This window comes from Perna viridis, chromosome 14 (genome assembly GCF_037379345.1).
Source record: "Perna viridis isolate PV_CMFRI_1.1 ecotype Kerala chromosome 14, ASM3737934v1, whole genome shotgun sequence".
NCBI classification, from domain to species: domain Eukaryota; kingdom Metazoa; phylum Mollusca; class Bivalvia; order Mytilida; family Mytilidae; genus Perna; species Perna viridis.
This window is the reverse complement of record NC_142458.1, coordinates 908,874-931,062: the sequence shown is the minus strand read 5'-3', so window position 1 is coordinate 931,062 and position 22,189 is coordinate 908,874. Positions and strand designations below refer to the sequence as shown.

Sequence of the window (22,189 nt, the reverse complement as noted above, 5' to 3'; positions counted from 1 at the left end):
TATTCAAATTGTTTGTATATCATGAGTTCAAAGGTTAAATAAAAACATTTATTGTGTATTTGAATGTACATGTACAAGATACATTAATACATTTAAGCATTTGTTGAGTGTTTTGGATGAGTTTGCTGAGTATGCAGGGAACCTGAACATATTATTGAGTGTAGTTACAATCATGTAGTTTCTGTCATGAATTATTATGGAAGTGTTATCAGTGGCGTAGCTAGAGTTAATTAATGTGTACGCCTATTTTATGGTGAGGGGTCTGGGGGCCACTTGAGGCCCCAAGTGGGTCCAGGAGGGCAAAGCCCCCCTGAAGCTCCTGGGATTAAGGAAATGTAGACGATGTTTGTAATTGAAAAAATATCCCAAAAAGCAATGACTCATCACAGTTGAGATCTTTAAAAATAATCATAGGAAGTTGAAATTTTGATGTTCTTGTATGTTTGCCAGAGGGATTGTTTCTATGTTGTATTGTTTCTTTTTACGGTATCCTTTCATTATCAGTCATTTACTTATATTAGCAAAATAAGTTGAAATTCATTAAAAACCAAAATGCTTAAATTTGTATTATATAGATCAACTACAAATATCAACTATTGGTATCAAAACATGCAAATGAATAAAAAACCACATCATGCAGATATCAATCAACCTCTGATTTTAGAAGAGTTTACAATTCTAGTCAATCTTATAAATGTGTGATACAAAACTGTCTACATTTATAGGAACTTTCTGATGAATGTGCAACAACCCTAATGATCTGTTTTGTTCATGTGTACGCCTTTTGACGTAAGTGTAGCTTGGTTATCTAAGATATACATGTACTTCTTGATTGTAAACATTGTATAAACACTTAAACAGAAGTCATGATTTTGTATTTTTTTATTGCTACACATTTTCATTTTTAGGTCAAATGGTTTGGTAGGAGATGATGTCTTTGCCTAATGTAAAGGCTGAAAGTGGCAGCAAGGTGTTGCCAGGTGACAAATCTGGATTGCCATGGGAGATATGGAGGATTATACTTTCTTACCTCTCTGCTGAAGATCTTTGTAGATCTTCCTGTGTGTGTAAAACCTGGAATGATTTGGTTCTCACCCTTGATAGTACCAGGTATGAATTCTAAATATTTTGGTAAAAATGATTTAAAATTCTATGCATAAATGCAGTGCTTTTGGACTCTATCTTTTGTGAAGGAGGGCAAATGCAGTGTGAAAAAGAAGATAATAATAGGGTAATTAATTGGAAAGAGTGAATAACCAAAATATGATCACGTGTGCCGAAGACTGCTTAGATTTAACTAGTGTGTAGAACTTGTTCTGTGCTCAAGTTAAATCGTAATGCGTACTTGGCATGAGTGATGATATTTTGGTTGTTCACGATAACCAATTGATTATCCTATTTATTAACTAGATTTCCTCCATTATTGATTATTTTCAACATAAATCTGAAATTAGTTAAAGACGGATTGATATTCTTGTTTTGACGTAAATTACCGAATTTATTTCACAGTGTGAATTATTAAAAAAATTGCACTGGGAACATTCCGTAAATCACTACTATCTATATAATAATATATTATATTCTATTTCCCTTTGGAAAGTACTAAGTTTGAAGTTCTGACAAGATTTATTAATTTGGGAAACACACTTTAACTGTGAAAAAGCTAATCTTCATTTTGAGTGTTACAGTGGAAACCTAAAATTTTACAAATTTCTATTCAACTGAAATTATATAAATGATAGACCTGTAATTGAATTTAAAGAAGTTTTTAAGTTACATGTCTTTGCCTAAGAATGAGACAAAATTGGTGTTAAGTGTGGCACATAAAAAGAAAATTATATGTATAATACAAGTATTTATACCTTATAATCTCCAGATATACAAACCTGCTTTTTAGCAGAATTCTGCAAATTGAAATCCAGATTTGACTGTAACGATTCTTCTTTTACTGTTTATTTACCTATTTCTATTTTGTTTGATGACCGCGTAAAATCATCCTCAGGTATGTAACCATCAGAGTGTTGGTAAAGGTTGCCTTTTTAAGATACTGGTAGGTCAAGTTTAGTTGAAATAGACTACAAAAAAATGGTGGCAAAATTTTACACGTTTTCCCTATAAATATAAAGCAGTAAAAAATATCTATGTCACAGATGCCTTAGAAAAAATTTAAATACAAAAAAATGTACTATGTAGTCTTCCGGTTGTTTTTTTTAGATGTATTGAATACATTGTGTATTTGAGGCAAAAAAGACTAACTTGAGAAAAAGGATGCACCACTCATTGCCTGTTTTTTACACAGAATAGTACTTAAATTGCTGGTGTTTATAAATGTATCCAATCTGTCTTAGGTTTTACCTGGGGTACATGTATATATTTTTTTTCAATGAAGAGTGAAGATCGGTATTTACATATATTTGGTACATGTATAATGCAACAGTCACCTGAGTCGAAAGATTTGTAAGATCTGTTGCACCCTCTGTAAAAAATACATGTGGGTGTACATGTAGTTCTAGCAACATTCAGACTTCCGTGTTATTAAAGGAACAAGACTATTTGTATGTATTTTATTCTATCATGTAACATGTTTGCATCCTCTAACACATTCTTTGATTGATCATCATCTGACTCTCTTGTTTTCTCTTAACTTAAAACTTCCCGGGAATCGTTCAAGCAAGGAATGTATATAGGTGACTTCTTGTCATTAGACTTCCCCTGAGATATATGACTTCCAGATTGGTAAACTTAATTTAATCCTAAATAAAAGTGGTACATGTAATTTCTATGTAAGGACATTATAACCCAGATTGGTGAAGAAAATCAACCACACTATAAAAGGTAGACCCATTTCTAACTGCTTCAAAATGTTCTTTGCTAGCATTTTGCTTACAGCTCTCATTTAATTGACACAGGACATGAGTACATTGATTTATTAAAAGTTTGTGTGCCACATGAATGCTTTGTTTCACTTATTTTTTTTTATTCTACAGATGGAGAGAGCTGTATTTACAATGCTCAGACTGGAAACATCCATACTGGCCATTAAACACAGACACAGAACCATTGTCATGGCGACATGCTTTTAAAGATCAAATATTGTCGATAAGGTTCTGGGGCAGGTACTCGAAGGAGCCTGATCCAACTACTAACTGTTTATATGTGTTAAAACGCAAAAAGGATCGAAAAGTTATTCGTGTTGGAAGGGACATGGAACACAGTACCCTCAAAAGTGCCCTTTCAGTTGCTAATGACTACGATAGAATTGAGGTTTATCCGGGTATATATGACGAACAGTTTGAAATGAGTTCAAAGATTCCTTTTGAGCTGATTGGGATTGGTGAGCTTGGCAGTATTATACTGGTTGTATGTATTGAACAAATTGGACTGACAGGTCGTGTCAGTAATCTAGTGTTCAGGGCTCCATGGTTCACAAACTTCATTCTCAAGGTAAGATTCTAGTGTGGACTGACAGGTCATGTCAGTAATCTGGTGTTCAGGGCTCCATGGTTTACAAACTTCATTCTCAAGGTATTAATCCAGTGTGGACTGACAAGTCATGTCAGTAATCTGGTGTTCAGGGCTCCATGGTTCACAAACTTAATTCTCAAGGTATGACTCGTGAGGACTGACAGGTCATGTCAGTAATCTGGTGTTCAGGGCTCCATGGTTCAAAAACTTCATTCTCAAGGTAAGACTCCAGTGTGGAGTGACAAGTCATGTCAGTAGTCTGGTGTTCAGGGCTCCATGGTTCAAAAACTTCATTCTCAAGGTAAGACTCCAGTGTGGACTGACAAGTCATGTCAGTAATCTGGTGTTTGGGGCTCCATGGTTCTTAAACTTCATTATCAAGGTATGACTCCTGTGGACTGACAAGTCATGTTAGAAATCTGGTGTTGAGGGCTCCATGGTTCATAAACTTTATTCTCAAGGTAAGACTCCAGTGTGGACTGACAAGTCATGCCAGTAGTCCTGTGTTCTGGGCTCCATGGTTCTTAAACTTCATTCTCAAGGTAAGACTCCAGTGTGGACTGATATGTGATGTCAGTTATCTGGTGTTGAGGGCTCCATGGTTCTTAAACTTTATTCTCAAGGTAAGACTCCAGTGTGGACTGACAAGTCATGCCAGTAGTCACGTGTTCTGGGCTCCATGGTTCTTAAACTTCATTCTCAAGGTAAGACTCCAGTGTGGACTGACATGTGATGTCAGTAATCTGGTGTTGAGGGCTCCATGGTTCTTAAACTTCATTTTGATGGTAAGACTCCAGGCTGGATTGACAGGTTGTGTCAGTAATTGGGTACTCAGGCCTCCATGGTTCACAAACTTCATTCTCAAGGTAAGACTCCAGGCTGGATTGAGAGGTCGTGTCAGTAATTGGGTATTCAGGCCTCCATGGTTCACAGATTTCATTCTCAAGGTAAGACTCCAGGCTGGATTGACAGGTCGTGTCAGTAATTGGGTACTCAGGCCTCCATGGTTCACAAACTTCATTCTCAAGGTAAGACTCCAGGCTGGATTGACAGGTCATGTCAGTAATTGGGTAATCAGGCCTCCATGGTTCACAAACTTCATTATCAAGGTAAGACTCCAGGCTGGGTTGACAGGTCGTGTCAGTAACATTTTCAAGTAGTACATTGAAACCTGTCTTTACTGAACCCAGAATAAAGCCATGTCCTGTCCAAACTAGACTTCATCCAAAACTCCTTTATTTCAATTTTAATACATTCTCAACTGGTATAAACAAAACATCTCCCTAATCGGGACTAATTCCTGCAGTTTGAAATAGAATTGATTTAGACAGGCATCACTGTAGATAATTTGGAATACTTTGTATGGATACATCTTTATATTTCCTTTTTTTCCATTATAACTATAACTTGATCAAAAATTAATATCAACCTTCAAATAGTTTGTTTTGTTTCATTGCAGGTTAGATACGGGTATCTACAGGTTGACAACTGTATTTTAGAAGATGGTATGATGTATGTTCAGAGTCCAGGATCATGTCATGTCAAATATTGTACATTCCGTCATGCCACCGTCATCTTCCAACATCTGAGTGCTAGTATCATTGAAAATTGTGAATTCTCCCAAACAGACACTGCTGCTATAACCGTAGAAGGTTATCCTAAAGAGGAACGAAACTGGGCTTACAATAGCCTCAAAGACAAAATTGCTCAGTATTGCAACCTGAAAAATTTCAATAAGCAAAAGAAAGAATTGGCCCCAACCTCTGCATACTCTGCTTCCACTGCTGGACAGAAAACATTAGAAAAATCCTACACATTTTCTACTGATCATGGTGACTTCGAACAGAGGAGGAAAAGTATCTGTAGTTCAGGAAAATTTTCTAGCATGGTGACGACAGAAGATCAGGTGAATTGTGGCCAGAGTTCCAATGGGTCGGTACATTTTGAATCTGTGATAAATTCTGATGTTCTAGATCATTTACCTATACCAACATCTGTATTATGTGATCTTCCATCTGTTAATGCCATGACCCCATGTTTATTACCAAAAGTAGAAAATTTTAATAACAGTGTGAAATCAGAGGAACAAAACAAAAATGGTCAGGATGGAAAATATGATACCAACCAAAATAATCATATTGATGAACACAACTCTTCTACACAGGAAATTCTAAACAAGGGAGATAATTCTCATATAAACAACAATTCCAATGCTAGTCAGACTGGACTACAAAGCCTTGAAGATAGCAATGTTGACAACGACCAACTTGATGCTTCACAAAGTTGTGCAAACTATGTAATGGAAAATAGTCTTCCTCAACCAGCTGATGTTGATTCTGCCTCACATCATTCTGACCTCAGTGAAAGGTCAAGGAGGTCCCAGGTCACAGCTAGCAGTGGTAGTTTATACAGAGAAGATTCTGATGAGTTTGACTCTGGCTCTGTCAACAGTGTCAGTTCAAACCCACATCCAGGTATCTAAAACAATTCACTGTAAATTGTGTACTCTACAACCATTTGATTCAGAGGGGAGTGGGGGTTGGCAAATTTTGTGGGGTCAGAGTATTTATTTTGAAATTTTGAGGGTCAGAAGATATTTTCAACCACATTGGGGCCAGTTTAATTATTTTGCAATTTACTGTATGAAGTAACTGGACTGAGGTAGAAAATTCATTTTCTGGGAGGTGTAGACCAGAATGTTTATTTTCAACCTTTCAGTGCCAGAATAATGTATTTCCAAAAACAGCCAGGCCTTCCAGAATCAAATGGTTGTATACCTTTACCAGGGGTTTGATTTCAAAGTGTAATAATGAATTTATTTTAACTCTGTTTCAATAACAGATATAATACCGGTAAGTACTGTTTTTCATTTTCTTTATGTACACACTGCCAAAATTACCACTAAGATGATATTATAATGACATGATAATCATAGGGTTATTTACATGTGTACAAATGTAAATATTGGCTAATATGATTATCATATGTTTTGAAAAAAAACAAATTAGATTTTCATACAATAACCAATAACCATATGATAACTTGTGAGAACCATATGATAATCATGTGATAACTGTATGATAATCATGTGGTAACCATATCATAAGATGTGTGACTATGATAATCATGTGATGACCATATGATAATATGTGATAACCATATGGTATTCATATGAGAACCATATGATAATCATGTGATAACCATGATAATCCTGTGGTAACTAACCATATGATATTCATGTGAGAATCACTACTGTCTACACAAATTTTAATTTTTCCACTCTCCACAGTGCAGATATTATGAGTGGAGTCACAGTGTCTCCACTCTCCACAGAGGAGTCACCATTTAAAAAAACTGTCTAGTTTACGAATCCTGTGTGTATACCAAAGTATACATGTATTTAATGGTTCTAGCAATTTAATAGCATTTAAGTAAATGGGACAGAAATAAATATTGAAAAGTATAGGAATGGAGCAAGTTCTTACTTTGATGGAGTCACAGTGGAGAATATGAATGACTCTAGTATGAAGAGTGGAGAAATTAAAGTTTTGGTTGACGGTTGTGTAATTTAAAAATGTTATAGTCATACATTTGTTTTTCCACACTTTTTGAATGACAATAAACACAGGAAACTGTAAAAATCTGTCTAAGCTGTCTCAGTGGTCTCAGACTAGCATGCTGTGCTCACCTCTAGTGAGGGAGGCGTGGGTTATGTTGCTTCAAGATTGAAGTCATCACTACAGAAGTTTTATAGTCGTTATCATGAACTCGTGGATTGTTATGGTGTATCCATCAGCACCATGAAAACTGATTTATTCAAAGGGTCATAGTTTTCCTTCCCTCGTTTATGTACCTCGGACTTGACTTTTTATGAGCAACTCAGTGGGTGTTTCTAGAAAAGCAGAGGACGCTTACCCTACCAGTGCACCTGGTCCATGCTCCCAGTTTTTAGTGGAGTCCGAGTTGCTCATTTACTTTTGTTACTTTGTATGTATGATTTCAGTTACTTTATGTTCTTTGTTGTGTATGTTTGTTTTCCATTTCTGGTCTTTGTCCCTGGATTACATTCTTTTGATTACCGCTATGGCCTTGGTTCCCTTGATTACTCTTCCATCCCCAGCTGAGTCACACCATTGACTTCTTTTGCAATAACGAAGTACATGTACATTTGTTTTTAAGGGTTTAAAGTGATGACTAGATGCCTTGAAGTTGACATGTATCTGCTTCTTTAAGCTAGCACTATAAAAATCTGATTCTGTGTGTCAGTCTAGTATAAATCAGGATCTGTTTGATTGGTCACATATTCTCATCCTGAAATGCATGAAACTTTTAACAATGACCAATCAATCAACCAATCTAAGCTGAAGTGCTGAAAAAACCAAATACTCTACTGTCAACCAAACTTTCTCCACTCTTTACAGTAGAGTCACTCATGTACTCCACTATGACTCCACCAAAGAAAAAGCCGGGATAAAATTGCACCATTTCTATACTTTTCAATATTAATTTCTGCCAATTACTAAAATGTTATTTTAACTGCTATAACCATAAAATATACTTCAGTATAAAGACTGGATTAGTAAATTACATACAATTTTTGAAATGGTGACTCCACTGTGGAGAGTGGAGACACTGTGACAACATTCATCACCACTGAGGAGAGTGGAAACACTGTGACACCACTCATAATATCACCACTGTGGAGAATGGCGACACTGTAACACCACTCATAATAACGCCACTGTGGAGAGTGGAGACACTGTGACACCACTCATAATATCACCACTGAGGAGAATGGAGACACTGTGACACCACTAATCACCACTGAGGAGAGTGGAGAAATTAAAATTTGTGTTGACACTTGTTTAAACCTGATATATTCTAAAATCTCTTCGTGACATTAAGTGTTATCTTATACATATTTTTTCTAGGTGATTTGATTTTTCTAATTTGGGAGCAAGAACAGAATCGGGAATATAGATCAATACAAATAATTCTCTTTGTTCTGGAATACATGTTAAACAGAATGTTATATAATCTTGACAATAGAAATTCAGTTCATTTACAGTACATTTTGCATTTTGTAAACAAAATATTACTGCTTCAGTTTTCTTTTGACAGGTTTCTCTGTACATGTATAAAGAAACAAAGAGGCAGTGACCAGAATTGTAAAATTTATTCATTCAAAAAAGGCTTTACATGTGACTAAAAATTTATTTCTTTTAGGAAACAGTTCAACAAGTAGCAGTGACATTGAAGACATTTCCTACTCATCTGACGATTTCTCTGATGAAGAAGAATCTGTCATCATGTTATCTTACCCAGAGCATCAGCTACCTCGGTCCATCTCTGCCATCAGTCTTGGAGCTGACATACAATCAATCTGTAGTCAGAACCAATCAGAACATATTAAAATCATAGAGGATGGTGACATGCAGAAAGTTCTGAACGAGGTCAGAGGTTGTATGATTCACCGATGTCGCATCACACAGAGTAAAGGAGGGATTGTTGTGGCTTTACAAGCCCATGCTGTTATAACTCACTGTGATATTAATTCTGTTGGATATGGTATCCGATGTATTCAAAATTCAAGGGTATGTCAAAGGTTTTATATAAATACATGTACATGTACTTGTAACAGCAAAAAAACAATACAAGTGACCAAACAGGTAGAGGATCTGCTGAAGAAAATGAAATTTTTCTGACAAAAAAAAAAGATATTTTCAAAAGTTACAAATAAAAATACCAACAAATAAAAATGAGAGAGTAAAATTCATTGACATACATTGTACCTATTTTCCTTTGAAGAAATTCATGTGGGAGATTTTCCTACATTGACATTGTTACAAGAGGGAGATTTTTAAGTCCATGTAAATGTAAATTTTTCATTGATTTTGTGGGAAACCTGAACATGTACATGTATGTTTCAGGTTGTGATATTGAAGAATGAAGTACATCACTGTAGAACTTCAGGGATATTTATGAGACTGGCAGCATCTGGTGTAATAGCAGGTATTGATATTCCTTTAAAATACTTTGTTTTGTTCCATCTGTCTGTCTGTCTGTCTGTCTTTGGACTTTCGTTTCTTAAAGGCTGTTTTTAGTGAACTTCTAAAGGAGATCAAAATCATTGTCACATGAGATAGGTGGTCTTTGTTTACAGGTTAATTTTAAATAGAACACACTACACAGGGATATTTTTATCCTAGTTAGTTAAGACAGGATATGACAACATTTAATTATTAAGTAGCAATCTTAGGAAGCATCATGCAAATTCTGTAATATGTGATACACCCCAAAAAAATCTACAAATTATTGTTGTTGTTATTAAGTTGCTTTATAGGTCTACGTGATGAAATGTATAATTATTCATTCCAATCTGTCAGCTTTAAGGAGATAATCCAATAGTTTCTATTGTATTTTAAGGTTCTGCTTAAGTCAATATCTAGGACATTTCATAATGAAATGTTTTCATTCAGTTTTAATAATACATTAAATTAAACATTGCTAAATTCATCTTTATATGTATATAATACATAAGCACAAGTCAAACTTAGAAACGAATGTTTTATAACGTCTATATAACATTAACAACAAAAGTGTAAACAACATACATTAGAATAAATCTACAGCTGTCAAAAACAAGATTTGAAGTCTGAAATTCATAAAGTTCTGTTCCTAAATGTATAATGCAGTGCAAGCTAGCATTAATTTTCTTGAAAAAATTGCCATTTCTTTAAATGTAGATGAATTGAGATATTTTATACCATGATCCAGCTAAATAACAACACCAATAAACAGGAAATATTAAAGTTTTCATTCAGATCTAGCAATTGCTAGCTTGCACTGCATTATTCATTTAGGAACAGAACTATATGAATTTCAGATGTCAAATCTTGTTTTTGACAGCTGTAGATTTATTCTAAAGTATGTCCTAGATATTGACTTTAGCTGAACCTTAAGTATCATTTACAAAGTTTCATTTGGTATCTCTGTTAATTTTGAATTCTACAGTACATTCTATGTAACTTTTATGTCGTATGAACAAGGGTTATATGAAAATCCACATGTTAATTTTTGTTTAGTATGACATTTTACACAAAATATCAAAAATAGAAATGTGTAGGGTTTCCAACCATGAATCACAGTTTGCATGATTCTTAGCTGGAGTGCTAGTTGCAAATTATGTATTATAAAAAGAATAATAATGGTTTTTCATATTTACGAAATGCAAGCCATTTTAGCAAGTTTTTCAAAGGGACATAACCCACCAACACCCGACAACCAGGTTGGCAGTCTTATTGAGGAAAGGAAGAACATTTAAAATTTTATTTGAAACTTAAACAATTTACACTTCGGTAAGTAGCAAAATGGTTTGAAATTGATTACCCAAAAGTAACCAAGTACTTACTACAGCTACAATAAGTAAAATATTTAAATAAGAAGTCTACTGCTGTCCATTGCTCCAATTAGACAGTAAACCAGTATGTTGGGTTGGTTCCCTATTCTCAGAATTTAAAAGAAAAACAGTAAAAGTTAGGAATATGAAAAAGGTTTATTATACTTTAATTGGTATGAATATGATAGTGAATAATAATTGATAACATTAAATCAAGAGATGTTTAATCTTTGTTTTTACAGGAAATGACATTCATTCAAACTGTGAAGCAGGCATTGATATTAGAAAGAATGCTGATCCCATAGTGCAGGTAGGTCATATGAGGATAATTAATAATCAAAATATGATAACGAGTACCAAAGAACGCATAGATTTAACAAGTGTCTGAAACTTGTCCTGTTCCATGCATAAGTTAAATTATTTATTCATTATTTATTCATGATTAATTAACTGTTTATCCTGTTAATTATAGAGATTTTCTCCATAAATTTTTAATGTTGTTATCAGTAGACTGATATTTGTTTTGTGATGTTTTTCTGAATTTATTTCAGTTTGAATTATCTAATTGTTTTAGACAGGGCACATTTAAAAATTCATTGCTAACTTTATAATGATATTATTTATCTTTAACAAATTATTTATCTCTCTGTATCTATAGCATACCATTTAGAAAAAAATACTCAAGGTCTATCACACCTAATTTTTTTCTTAATGGTATGCTAATTTTCAGAAATTCTATATATTTTTCTCAGAGATGGTGTTAGATAGTTTAGAATTTCTAGTAAAAATTCATAGATCATTTGACTTGATTTAGAGGTGGTTTATATAGATTATGTAAGCTATTATCCCTGCAAACTGTTTAAAAACTGGTCTATAGAATTTCTGTAAAATTTGTAAAAAGATTACAGTATAGTCCTAACTTAAATTGATTAAAATTTAACTTTTTACTAGAAAGTCTTTTTTTATGGATTAGAATGCTCATAAGTATTTTCATTTTTTTCTCCTTTTTTCCCTTGTGTACTGTTAAAACAACAAAAATAACTTATGGAATTTTTAGACAAACAGGCAAAATATTTTGTTGGTGAGTTTTCTTTGTACCATTACCTTGTTTAAAAATACTGTAACATTTAAAAAAAACTTCATTTGTTGAAGATTTTTTAATGTTTTACTTTTCAGTGTAATAGAATCCACCACAGTAAAAGATCTGGAATTGTGGTTCTTGGAAGTGGGCGTGGCCAAATTAAGAGCAATGAAATCTACCAGAACAAGGAGGCGGGAGTATACATACTATACAGAGGCAGCCCTGTTGTCAGGTGGGTGTGGCTAACCAATTTTTTTAAATAGAGGCCCTACATGTATATTTGACAAGTGTATTTATTCTTCATTTTGATATGGTTTTAGTCTTTGATTGTGATGGATGGAGCTATTGTACTCAAATTATAATTAACTTTATTCTAATGCACCTTATTATGTGAGACTTTTTATAACATGATTTACATCTGCTTTAGAAGTTCAATCACATCTAACTGCATACCTCACTTACGAAATATGTCAGTTTTCATTCTTTGACAGAAGATCTACATGTACATATGTAGGAGTAATCAAAGGAACCAAGATTCTAGTGGAAATGAAAAGAATGTAATCCAGGGACAAAAACCAGACATGGAAAACAGACATACACAAACAAAAAACACAAAATAACCAAAATAATACATACAAAGAAATGAGCAACTTCCACTGAAAAACTGGGAGCATGAACCAGGTGCACCGGTTGGGTAAGCATCCTCTGCTTTTCTAGAAACACTGAGGTGCTCATAAAAAGTCAAGGGTGGGGTAGATGAAAGAGGAAAGGAAAATTATGACATGTTGAACAAAGTGGTTCTCATGGTGAAGATGGATACACCGTAACAATCCACAAGTTCATGATGAGAACAGTAAAACTTCTGTTGGACATCACTGACACTCTGTCCCTATTAAACTGTAGATAACTATAAGGTTTGACTTTGACATGGTGATGTATGATTCATGAAATTTTTACTATAAAACAATTATTGAATGATTTGAGATATACATTGAGATATTTTTAAAATAAAAACTTGTGATAATCATGGAAAATAGCCATCAGATCCAAAAACATAGATATAAACTTACTAAAATTAAAAGGTAAAAATCTTTCAGTTGTGAAAAGTAATTATTTACTAAAGTGTAATACTGAAACTGGTCAAACATGTAAATAACTTTCAGTAACAAATAGAAAAAAAATCAAATCATTTAATAGAGAATATCTTGTTTTTCATTTGTGTTTTCTGTTATTATTTTTTATACCCCGTCTTTCTGCCATTCTGCCATTCTATATCATATATTTTTCAGCTTCTGTTGATAATTTATACAAAGCTTCATATTGGCAAACTGAATGTCCTCATACTTGTATGACATCTACTTCCTGTTTGCTGAAAAAACAAGAATTTTTCTTATGTCATAATGAAATGTGGAGGTATCACTAAGTTAACTGTTCCTCAAAGATTTCTTGTTTAAGTAGGTAGACCTAGGGTAAGGGACACAACTCTTGAAATCAGTGATATGTTTGTATCATATTAAATTTCACCAAAGCCTTTCAAGCGTTCATTTGAAACAGAATGAAATCAATCCAAGTTGCTTTGATGCTTACATGAGATTGATATAAAATGCTGAATACAAACATTCCAATGATTTGTAAGAGGTGTCCCTTACCTTAGGTCTACCTCCTTAAAACTCAGTAATTAGTGAAAATTAAAAGTAAAATGTGCTGTGTGTTTCTGTTGTAGCAAGAACCATATTCACAGTGGTAAAGCAGCTGGAATAGCTGTCAATGAAGGAGGAACTGGATATATTGTTGGTATGTAGATACTCCATTCAATAATTTTATGATTTTTTTTTAATCATTTATGGAAAAGTTACTTAAAAAAGGAATAAAAAAGTATTACATCACTCCTCAGCCAGCGTGATTAGACTGTACAGACCACTCTGACACTCAGTAGCCCAGCAGGGAATCTGATGTACTCCTACAGGCAGACAGATAAAAGTTTGTATGGCTAATACATAGTTCAGTGAGCCAACTTTATTTTTGATGATGTTGGAATGATCCTGAAACATGCATTTCATAAAATTTAACTACAAATGTATATGACTCAAGTAGAAGCATATTGATTTGTATGACATTGTACTATGAGTTGCAAAATCACAAAACACTACCTGGTATTGTTTTTTTGGTTGTATATTGAACTGCTTAAGAATTAGGGAGAAAAAAGTGTCAAGAATCAAGCACGGAACTGTTAAGAAGTATAAACATGTATGTATAGATGGCTATGAACTGTGTCACAAGATTCCATTTCAACAAACAGACAAGGATGATTTTTAAATGGTTACCATAGAAATAAGGGGCCAAAAGGGACAAAACTAAACATTTTTCTGGTTTAGGGCAATATTGTATGGGTTTATAAGGCTTCACATAAAAAAGGAAGGTTTTGACGGGTATTTAAAGTATGGGCCCTATTTTAAGTTATGGAAGACAAAAATGGGGTCAGAAATAAACATTTCTTCAAATTTGTATTTACTATGTTTAAAAAACTTTAAATAATGATTTTAAGTTTCTTGCACCATTTTAATTCTGGTTAGATAAATCACAATCCAAATAGAGAGCTTTGAATGTTGTGTTTATGTTTTCCTCAATCTGACCTCTGCAGTCCTATCAACGTGCAAAGCATATTATTCACTATGTAGAATGATACAGAAATGTTTTAATAAAAAAACTGTTGTCTGCAACTTTTTCTCTCAGCTTTGTCCTTTAATCTTTAATTGTAGATAATATAGTATCAGAGAACCAGTGGGGAGGTATAGATATAAGACATGGTGGGGATCCTGTCATTGTACAAAACGTCATCTGTAATGGACTGTCAGATGGTATTGTCATTGGAGAAAGGGGCAAAGGAAGCATAGAAAATAATGTCATATCAGGTATTAATTGAAAATATGGTACAAATAAAGTATTAATATTGCATGTAGTAATACATGTTATTTCAACTTTGCGTATCAATATATCATTGATAATAACTTAACCACACTAGGGCTTGGAGTGTCTCCCTTTCAGCTGAAGCTTTTAAATTATATAATAATGAAATGGAAACATAGAAAACAACCCTTCTATTGACTGATGCAAAACACAAAACAACCCTTCTATTGACTGATGCAAAACACAAAACAACCCTTCTATTGACTAATGCAAAACACAAAACAACCCTTCTATTGACTAATGCAAAACACATGCTGTGATTAGTCTTTTAAATGGATTATTGCAGAATTTAAAATAAGAAATGTAATGATGAAGACTTACAGTACAGCTTGCGACATAGTCTGATAAATACCTGGCATACCTCATATCTGGCATCCAATGCTAGGTATTTATTGCTTATTGGCTCTTAATTAACAAAATCCCCATCCCCCAGGATCACCTGTATCCAATATACAACAGAAAATGACTAATTAACTGAACAGATACATGGACCTACTGGTGGTTTTACCTGTACAGTTAATTATCACTCACAGGTGGCTCACCTCGGTATTTTAGAATTAGTATACAAGTAGAATACAGGTATTTATCAGACTATGCTGTGAGCTGTACTGTAGATATGGGTACAACAAAGCAACGTATTCCAATGGATTTGGAGCTTTGAGAATAATACCATAAGTAATTGGAAAGAGCGAATACCCAAAATGTTATCACGAGTGCCAAAGAATGCCTAGATTTAACTTGTTTGCGAAACTTGTTACGCTCACGAGTTAAATCCTTAAGCGTTCTTGGCACGAGTGATTATATTTTGGTTATTCATGATTACCAACTGGTTATCCTTTTTATCATAAAGATTATTTTCTTCATAATTTATCGATATTTTCAACATGAATTTTAAATTGTGTTATTGGCGGATTGATATCGAAGTTGTGACATTTGGTGGGAGAAAGTCCAAGAGTGAAATTACCGAATTTATTTCTAAGTGTGAATTATCGAAATTTTTACTCTGGGAACATTCGATAAAACACTGCTTTCTATATAATAAAGTTTCTTCAACCAATGAGGTTCTGAGTCAGACAAATTAGTTTCATCTACCTAGAATTAGTCACCTTGAACTTTTGTTCCTTGTAGATCTTAACAAAGGGGTTTACAAAAGCTCTTTAACTGTCCATAGTTTACAATTATTTTCACATTAAATAGACAAACTTCAAAGGCTGATAACAAGGTTATTTACATGAACTTGCTGAATATAGGTACAGAACCTTATTATGGAACTTGAAATCTTATCATGTGGTGTCTAAGAACTCTCAGGCATGTTAGATTCTTTTTTTTTTCTAAATTCTCCAACAGTCATATACAATCATCATTACATAAAAACACATAACTTATATTGTTCACAAATATCACAACATAGTATACAAAGAATACATATACTCATGAAGAAATGTATTTATTGTTGACAAATATTTTTGTAAATAATTGGGTGTTTTTACCAAAAAATTAGAGTATATATAAAAAAAATAATAATAATAAAAATAAAGGAGAAATAAATCAGAGAAAAAAAACAAAAGAGGAGAAGTCCTGTTTTCTTATTTGAAATACATTAATAAATCATTCATTTCACTTACATACATTGTCAGTCCTAGACATTAAATATATTTTGGAATTTACTCCACTTAATATTGAACTTAGTAATATACTTATTTTTTACTGCTAACATTTTTCTATCTTATACATATCTTGCAACTTACATTTTAATGCTACTATAGTTACATTATTTTTAAAACACCTTGTATCATAAATATATTTCTTGTTATTAAAAAAATATAATGTTTTGGGGTCATTTTTAGAAAGTTTTGAAACATCACCAAAAATAAAACACAGTTTTGTAATTGGAATACTTAAACCATGTGAAAGAAATCAATATTCAACATTATATAAAAAATCTTGAACTATGTTACAATTCCATAGCAAATGTTCTATTGTTTCATTTTCTGTGTGACAAAATGTACAATAAGGATCATCAACAATTTTCATTTTAAAAAGAAGCTTATTTGTAGTAAGTATATAATGGTTTATTCTATACTGAAGCCACTGGAGTTTAGTATTCTTAGTGACTACAAATGGAAGCTTAAAAATACAATTGCATTCTAAATTATGTTCATTTAGTAGTTCACTCCATTTTTTTGTCCATTAGGACAGATATCATTTTTCACTAATATATTGTACATATCTTTTGACCCTTTCTTACTTCTAATAAGGTTTTGAAATACAGTTGGTATAAATGGTCTACATAGAATAGTGGTAACTTTTATAAAATATTTCGCTGCTGATTTTACAGCTGCTCTCAAACTATTGTATTTCATAACATCAATATTTATTCCATACTTTTGTTGTAACTGTTCTACAGTAAAAATGAACCATCAGAATTATACAGATCATTAATATAAATAATACCAATCTTTGAAGCATGGTGGCTCATTATCTATTTTAATAATATTGTTTAACCATATAGGATTTGAAAGAAAATATTCCCAATTCATGTCTCTTTCTCTGTCAATTAACATTTTCCAAGATCTTAATACATCTTTCCAAAAATAATTTTTTATCTTAAGATATAACTTCTTTATGTAGGCACCACCACAACTAAACAATTTGTTTTTGTCAACATAAGACATAAAAATATTTTCCCATTTATAATTTTGTTGACAGACTCTTCTGATCCAAGTTGATTTCAATGCATTTATAAATACATTTAAATTAATCATTTTCAGTCCACCTTCTGAGTATTCTTTACATAAAATATCTTTTTTAACCTTATTGACTGGTGAGTTCCAAATAAATGTAAACATGAGGTCATTTATTTTCTTGATAGTTTCTTCATCAGAGTTTGGTAAAGAAATTATCAAGTGGTTTAGTATTGGCATAACTAGAGACTTTATGACTGTAATTCTACCAATAACAGTAAGGTAACCGCTGTTTTAATAATGATTTGATCTTCGTAATTCTGTCAGAATAATTTATTTTAACTACTTCGTTTGTTTTAGATTCTTAATTTCTTTCCACATATAAAAAAAACTTAAATACATGGATATATGTTATGCTTCAGGTAATTCTGGGTGTGGTGTTTGGGTAACAACTGCTTGCCAACCAATGATTCATGGAAACCAAATCAACAATAATGGAGACAATGGGATTACATTTGTAAACAAAACAGTATGTATGGCAACAAAGTCAACAATACTGGAGAAAAGGGTATTAAATTTGTAAACAAAACACTAAGTACCCATGGCAAGCAATCACTTAAGGTAAAATAAGGCAACATTTCCAGTCTGTGATAAAACAATGATAAAATGGAGCCTCCTTGAATTATTTGTTAATTGTTGTAATACAGATGTATCCCATATTGCTGTGCAAGTCAGTGTCTTCAAAAGATGGTCAGCATTACATTTTAGCACCTTAGCTAGGGCTTTAGATAGGGGTGATAACCAGAAAGCATGGGCCTTATATAACAGAAGATTGAAAATAAAATATAATAGAACAGAAAACAAATCTAATTAAGTTTGTTCAGTTATTGATAACTGGGAAAATTTTGCACCATTTTTTTCATAATTTCTTTGGTCAGTCTTCCTTCCCACAGCTTTAAAATTTGTGATTGTTCCCAAAGTTGCATTATAATTTTCTTTGAAGAATATTATCATGACGGTTTAATTTTCGTGTTACAGGTCTTACACTGAAAATTGCAAAAATAAAATTGCCATGAAAAATTCACAGTTTACAGTATTTGTAGAGGTTTTTCTACTTAAAGGTGGTTCACATGCATACATTTGACCTGTGGCTATGATCTTATATATATTCTTTGTCTTAACCTAATCTTTCTGTTTCTCTCATTCCATAGGATCTATCCCATGAAGGGGAAGCTATGAACTTAGACATAGGAGAAATGACCAGTCAGAGAAGCATGCAGATGTGGCAACTGTTTTCTGATGAACAACTTCCACCGAGGAGAACATGTACCCGGGCTACAGTCGAGTATAACAGCATTTATCATAACAATGGTACAGTCATGATTTTCATTTGCTTTTTTTATATCCATATTATACTGTTCCATCCCATTTTTTTGGCCTGGTTGTTGGCCATGTGAGCTGTTCAGTCTCTTGGCATCCTTTGTCATTGTTGTCTGTTAGCATTTCTTCAAACTTCTACTACACTGAAAGTACTCTCAGAATTCCATGTAAGTTGCCATGATTTTTCCATAGGATTTTCTGACAAAAGTTGCATTAGGTGTTATTAGCTGTCCAAAAAAAACCTGACCACTCTTACTAAAAATAGACCATAGCGCAACTGTTGGTTATGAACAACCTCCACAGAGGAGAACATATACCGGGCTATAGTCAGGTGTAACAGCATATTTGTCATACCAACTGTAGTATCCCAAATTACTGCCTAAATAGAATTTTATCCAATACTTTTCAAATTTATTTTTTATTTATTTATTAAGTGGTGGCCCGGGGTTATATCTGAGAGAAACTTGTGGAACAAAAATATTACCTGGGCTTCCAGGTTAATTGTTTTCTTTACTTTTTGACAGGATGTGGTATTAGAAGTAAGTTTGGTGATGAGTTAGTGATTCAGTGTAATGCTGTCCATGGTAACAGGAAGGATGGTGTCCTGCTCAACCAGAACTCACCAGTCCTGGTGAAGGATAACAGTATAACATGTAACAGTGGGAATGGGATCATTACAGACAGTCAAGGAAAGGTACATGCTTCTGATCTATAGGATGATCGGGTTTATCAAGATTTAAATTACTGTAAAAGAAGTAATTTTTGCTGAGTAAAAATTTTCACTATTTTCAAAGTAAATATAAAACCGTGAAAATTAGTACTTGTGAAATTGACTCTTAACATTATATAATGATTATAATTCTTTGAAGCAGCGAAAATTGAGAACTGCAGGTATGTTTCCTTCGCAGAATCGGTGAAATTTAGCAGTTGTGAAAGGCAATAAGCTTACAGTATATTTTAATTGATAGACAGGACTTCAAAAGTGTCTGGTTTAGGCAGGATTTTGTATTATTCAGGGTTTTGTTTAGACAGGTTTGACTGTATATACAATCACCTAGTTGACCTTATTGTAGTATGTTTGCCTTGAGTGTAAGAGGTTCATAATTTAGAACACAATTAAAACTTACATCACACATTTACACATGTACTTAATTGAATTTAAATGCCCATCTAATGCCACATACAATGTCGCAGACATATAGCATAGTACTTAGTCATTTAAACCACATTCTAGTCATTATATAAATTTGGTTAACAGCAAAAGATGCAGGTTAGGTTCACAACAGTAAATGTCGTAAAACAGAGACTGAAATGAGACTGTAGAGACGGTCATGGGTTTGCTTCCCGGTCAAAACAATTTCTATGGAAACATGTGACTTATGTGAGGTAGAGTGACTACCAGTTTCCTTTGCATCAGAATTAAGTGGTGCTTACTTGTGGGCTGTTGAATCTTTCTCAATGTGCCAGACAAAGCACAATCTATTCAATGAATATATGATGAAACACTGTCATTACATATAGGATGTTACTTATACAAGTAATGTATTATAATGTTAATGCTTTATGGTGCTATTATACTTAAAACTTGCAATGGTTTATTTCTCCACCTCAAATGATAACCACGAATATCTGAACTGAAATCTCAGTTTTGTTTGTTACTATTATTAGATTGCTATAGAGGGTAATGGTATCTATGACAACCGAGACCATGGTGTAATTAGCCAGGGAGAAATTGTCATCGAAAACAATGACGTTGTTGGTAACCAGAGAAGTGCAATACAGTTAGACAGAAATTCATTTGTTAAGGTTATTTATTTTGTATAAATAAAAAAATATCAATCATATAAATATTGTCTCAGCATATACCAAATATTTATCAAGTTCAAATTTCAAAATAAATTGTATACAAGAAGTATTCAAAACCAAAAATGTTTAAATTGAAAGTTGAGTCTATATATAAGCATTGACGAGTTTTTCCAAAGTATGTCAAAGGATCTTCATTATTGTAGCTAGCAGGTGAATGCTTGGAAATTGTAAACTTCTATAAATGTATTAGCTTTTGGCCTGTATAATTTTTTTTATTATATAGATAGCACTGTTTTATCGAATGTTCTCAGTGTAATAAATTTCGATAATTCAAACTGAAATAAAGTCGGTAATTTCACTCTCATGCATTCTTCCGCCAAAATGTTACAACTTTGATATCAATCTGCCAATCATAGAATTCAAAATTCATATTGAAAATATCGATAAATTATGAAGAAAATCTATATAAAAAATAAGATAATCAATTGTTTATCATGAATAACCAAAAGATTAACTTTTGTTCTGCACACTCGTTTAATCTAGGCATTCTTCAACACTTGTGATCATATTTTGTTATTCACTCTTCCCAATTAATTATCCTACTAAGAATACATTGTGTTTTTCAATGCTAGAAGATTGCATGATCATAGATTACTATGCTACAAATTACTGAAGGTTCTTACCATAATAATAAAGTCATTTATAAAAATGAAGTGGCAAAAACAAGACCTATTGGAAATAACTTTAATTTGAAAAATTGGCACTATCTTTTTGATATTGATTAATGTGACCACAGGCACTATAGAAAAAATTGAAATTCACATAAGTGTTTTTGTTTATCCCCAAAACACTCAAAGCATAAGAAGAAATATTTTGAATTAAAATATATTATATTTTTTCTATGATGGCACTTATTTCCACAAAAAAATGTACAAGATTCCCTGTATAACATGCTAGTCTAATAGAATCCAATACTTTCATCAATAGAAAGAAAATAAGATGAATACACATTTTATTCCAGGTTTGTAAAAACAGAGTTCATTCCCAGACTGATAAAGCCATTGTCATAGCTACGGTATCTGAAGGTCAAATCCATGACAACATACTTTACAAAGGTCACAGTGACCCACTTCAGTGTGGCCCTGACTGTAAATGTAATGTGAAAAACAACGATGTTGTAGAAGTGGAACAGAATAATCTGTAAGTACATGTCACGCATTAGGTAATATTTATACTAAAGCAATTGTTCTATTTAAGCAACCAAATGCATTGACAATGTATTTATTGATGAGATACAATCACTGACAGTAAATAACGCTTTGGCTCTGCCTACTTTCTTACTCTTGCATGATTCACCTATAGATGGTAGGGTCACTATCTTGGCCAGCTGCGAAGGCATGTAATACA

The 22,189-nt window shown here is 32.9% G+C and overlaps 1 protein-coding gene and 1 long non-coding RNA gene across 5 annotated transcripts in view; one reads left to right on the top strand and one right to left on the bottom strand.

The window, feature by feature from the left end:
• LOC148597670 (uncharacterized) overlaps positions 1-22,189 on the top strand; it is a 34,168-nt gene that overhangs the window by 7,193 nt on the left and 4,786 nt on the right. For 2 of the 4 annotated variants that reach the window (XM_088561222.1, XM_088561221.1), the window contains exons 2-15: positions 909-1,110; positions 2,988-3,444; positions 4,925-5,939; positions 8,692-9,059; positions 9,396-9,477; positions 11,107-11,174; positions 12,041-12,177; positions 13,669-13,739; positions 14,705-14,857; positions 18,019-18,125; positions 18,808-18,967; positions 19,501-19,670; positions 20,645-20,782; positions 21,804-21,982. In XM_088561222.1, coding sequence (XP_088417348.1) covers positions 929-1,110; positions 2,988-3,444; positions 4,925-5,939; positions 8,692-9,059; positions 9,396-9,477; positions 11,107-11,174; positions 12,041-12,177; positions 13,669-13,739; positions 14,705-14,857; positions 18,019-18,125; positions 18,808-18,967; positions 19,501-19,670; positions 20,645-20,782; positions 21,804-21,982 — 3,287 coding nt within the window. In that variant the 5' untranslated portion in view covers positions 909-928. Of the gene's footprint in view, positions 1-908; positions 1,111-2,987; positions 3,445-3,492; positions 4,494-4,924; positions 5,940-8,691; positions 9,060-9,395; positions 9,478-11,106; positions 11,175-12,040; positions 12,178-13,668; positions 13,740-14,704; positions 14,858-18,018; positions 18,126-18,807; positions 18,968-19,500; positions 19,671-20,644; positions 20,783-21,803; positions 21,983-22,189 lie in introns of those variants that run through there. The other 2 variants (XM_088561224.1, XM_088561223.1) reach the window with 2 other exon arrangements.
• Positions 13,122-14,733, bottom strand: LOC148597671 (uncharacterized). The gene is made up of 2 exons (XR_015918490.1): positions 13,828-14,733; positions 13,122-13,314 (listed from the first exon to the last, which is right to left on the bottom strand). It is a non-coding gene; the product is annotated as an uncharacterized LOC148597671 (long non-coding RNA).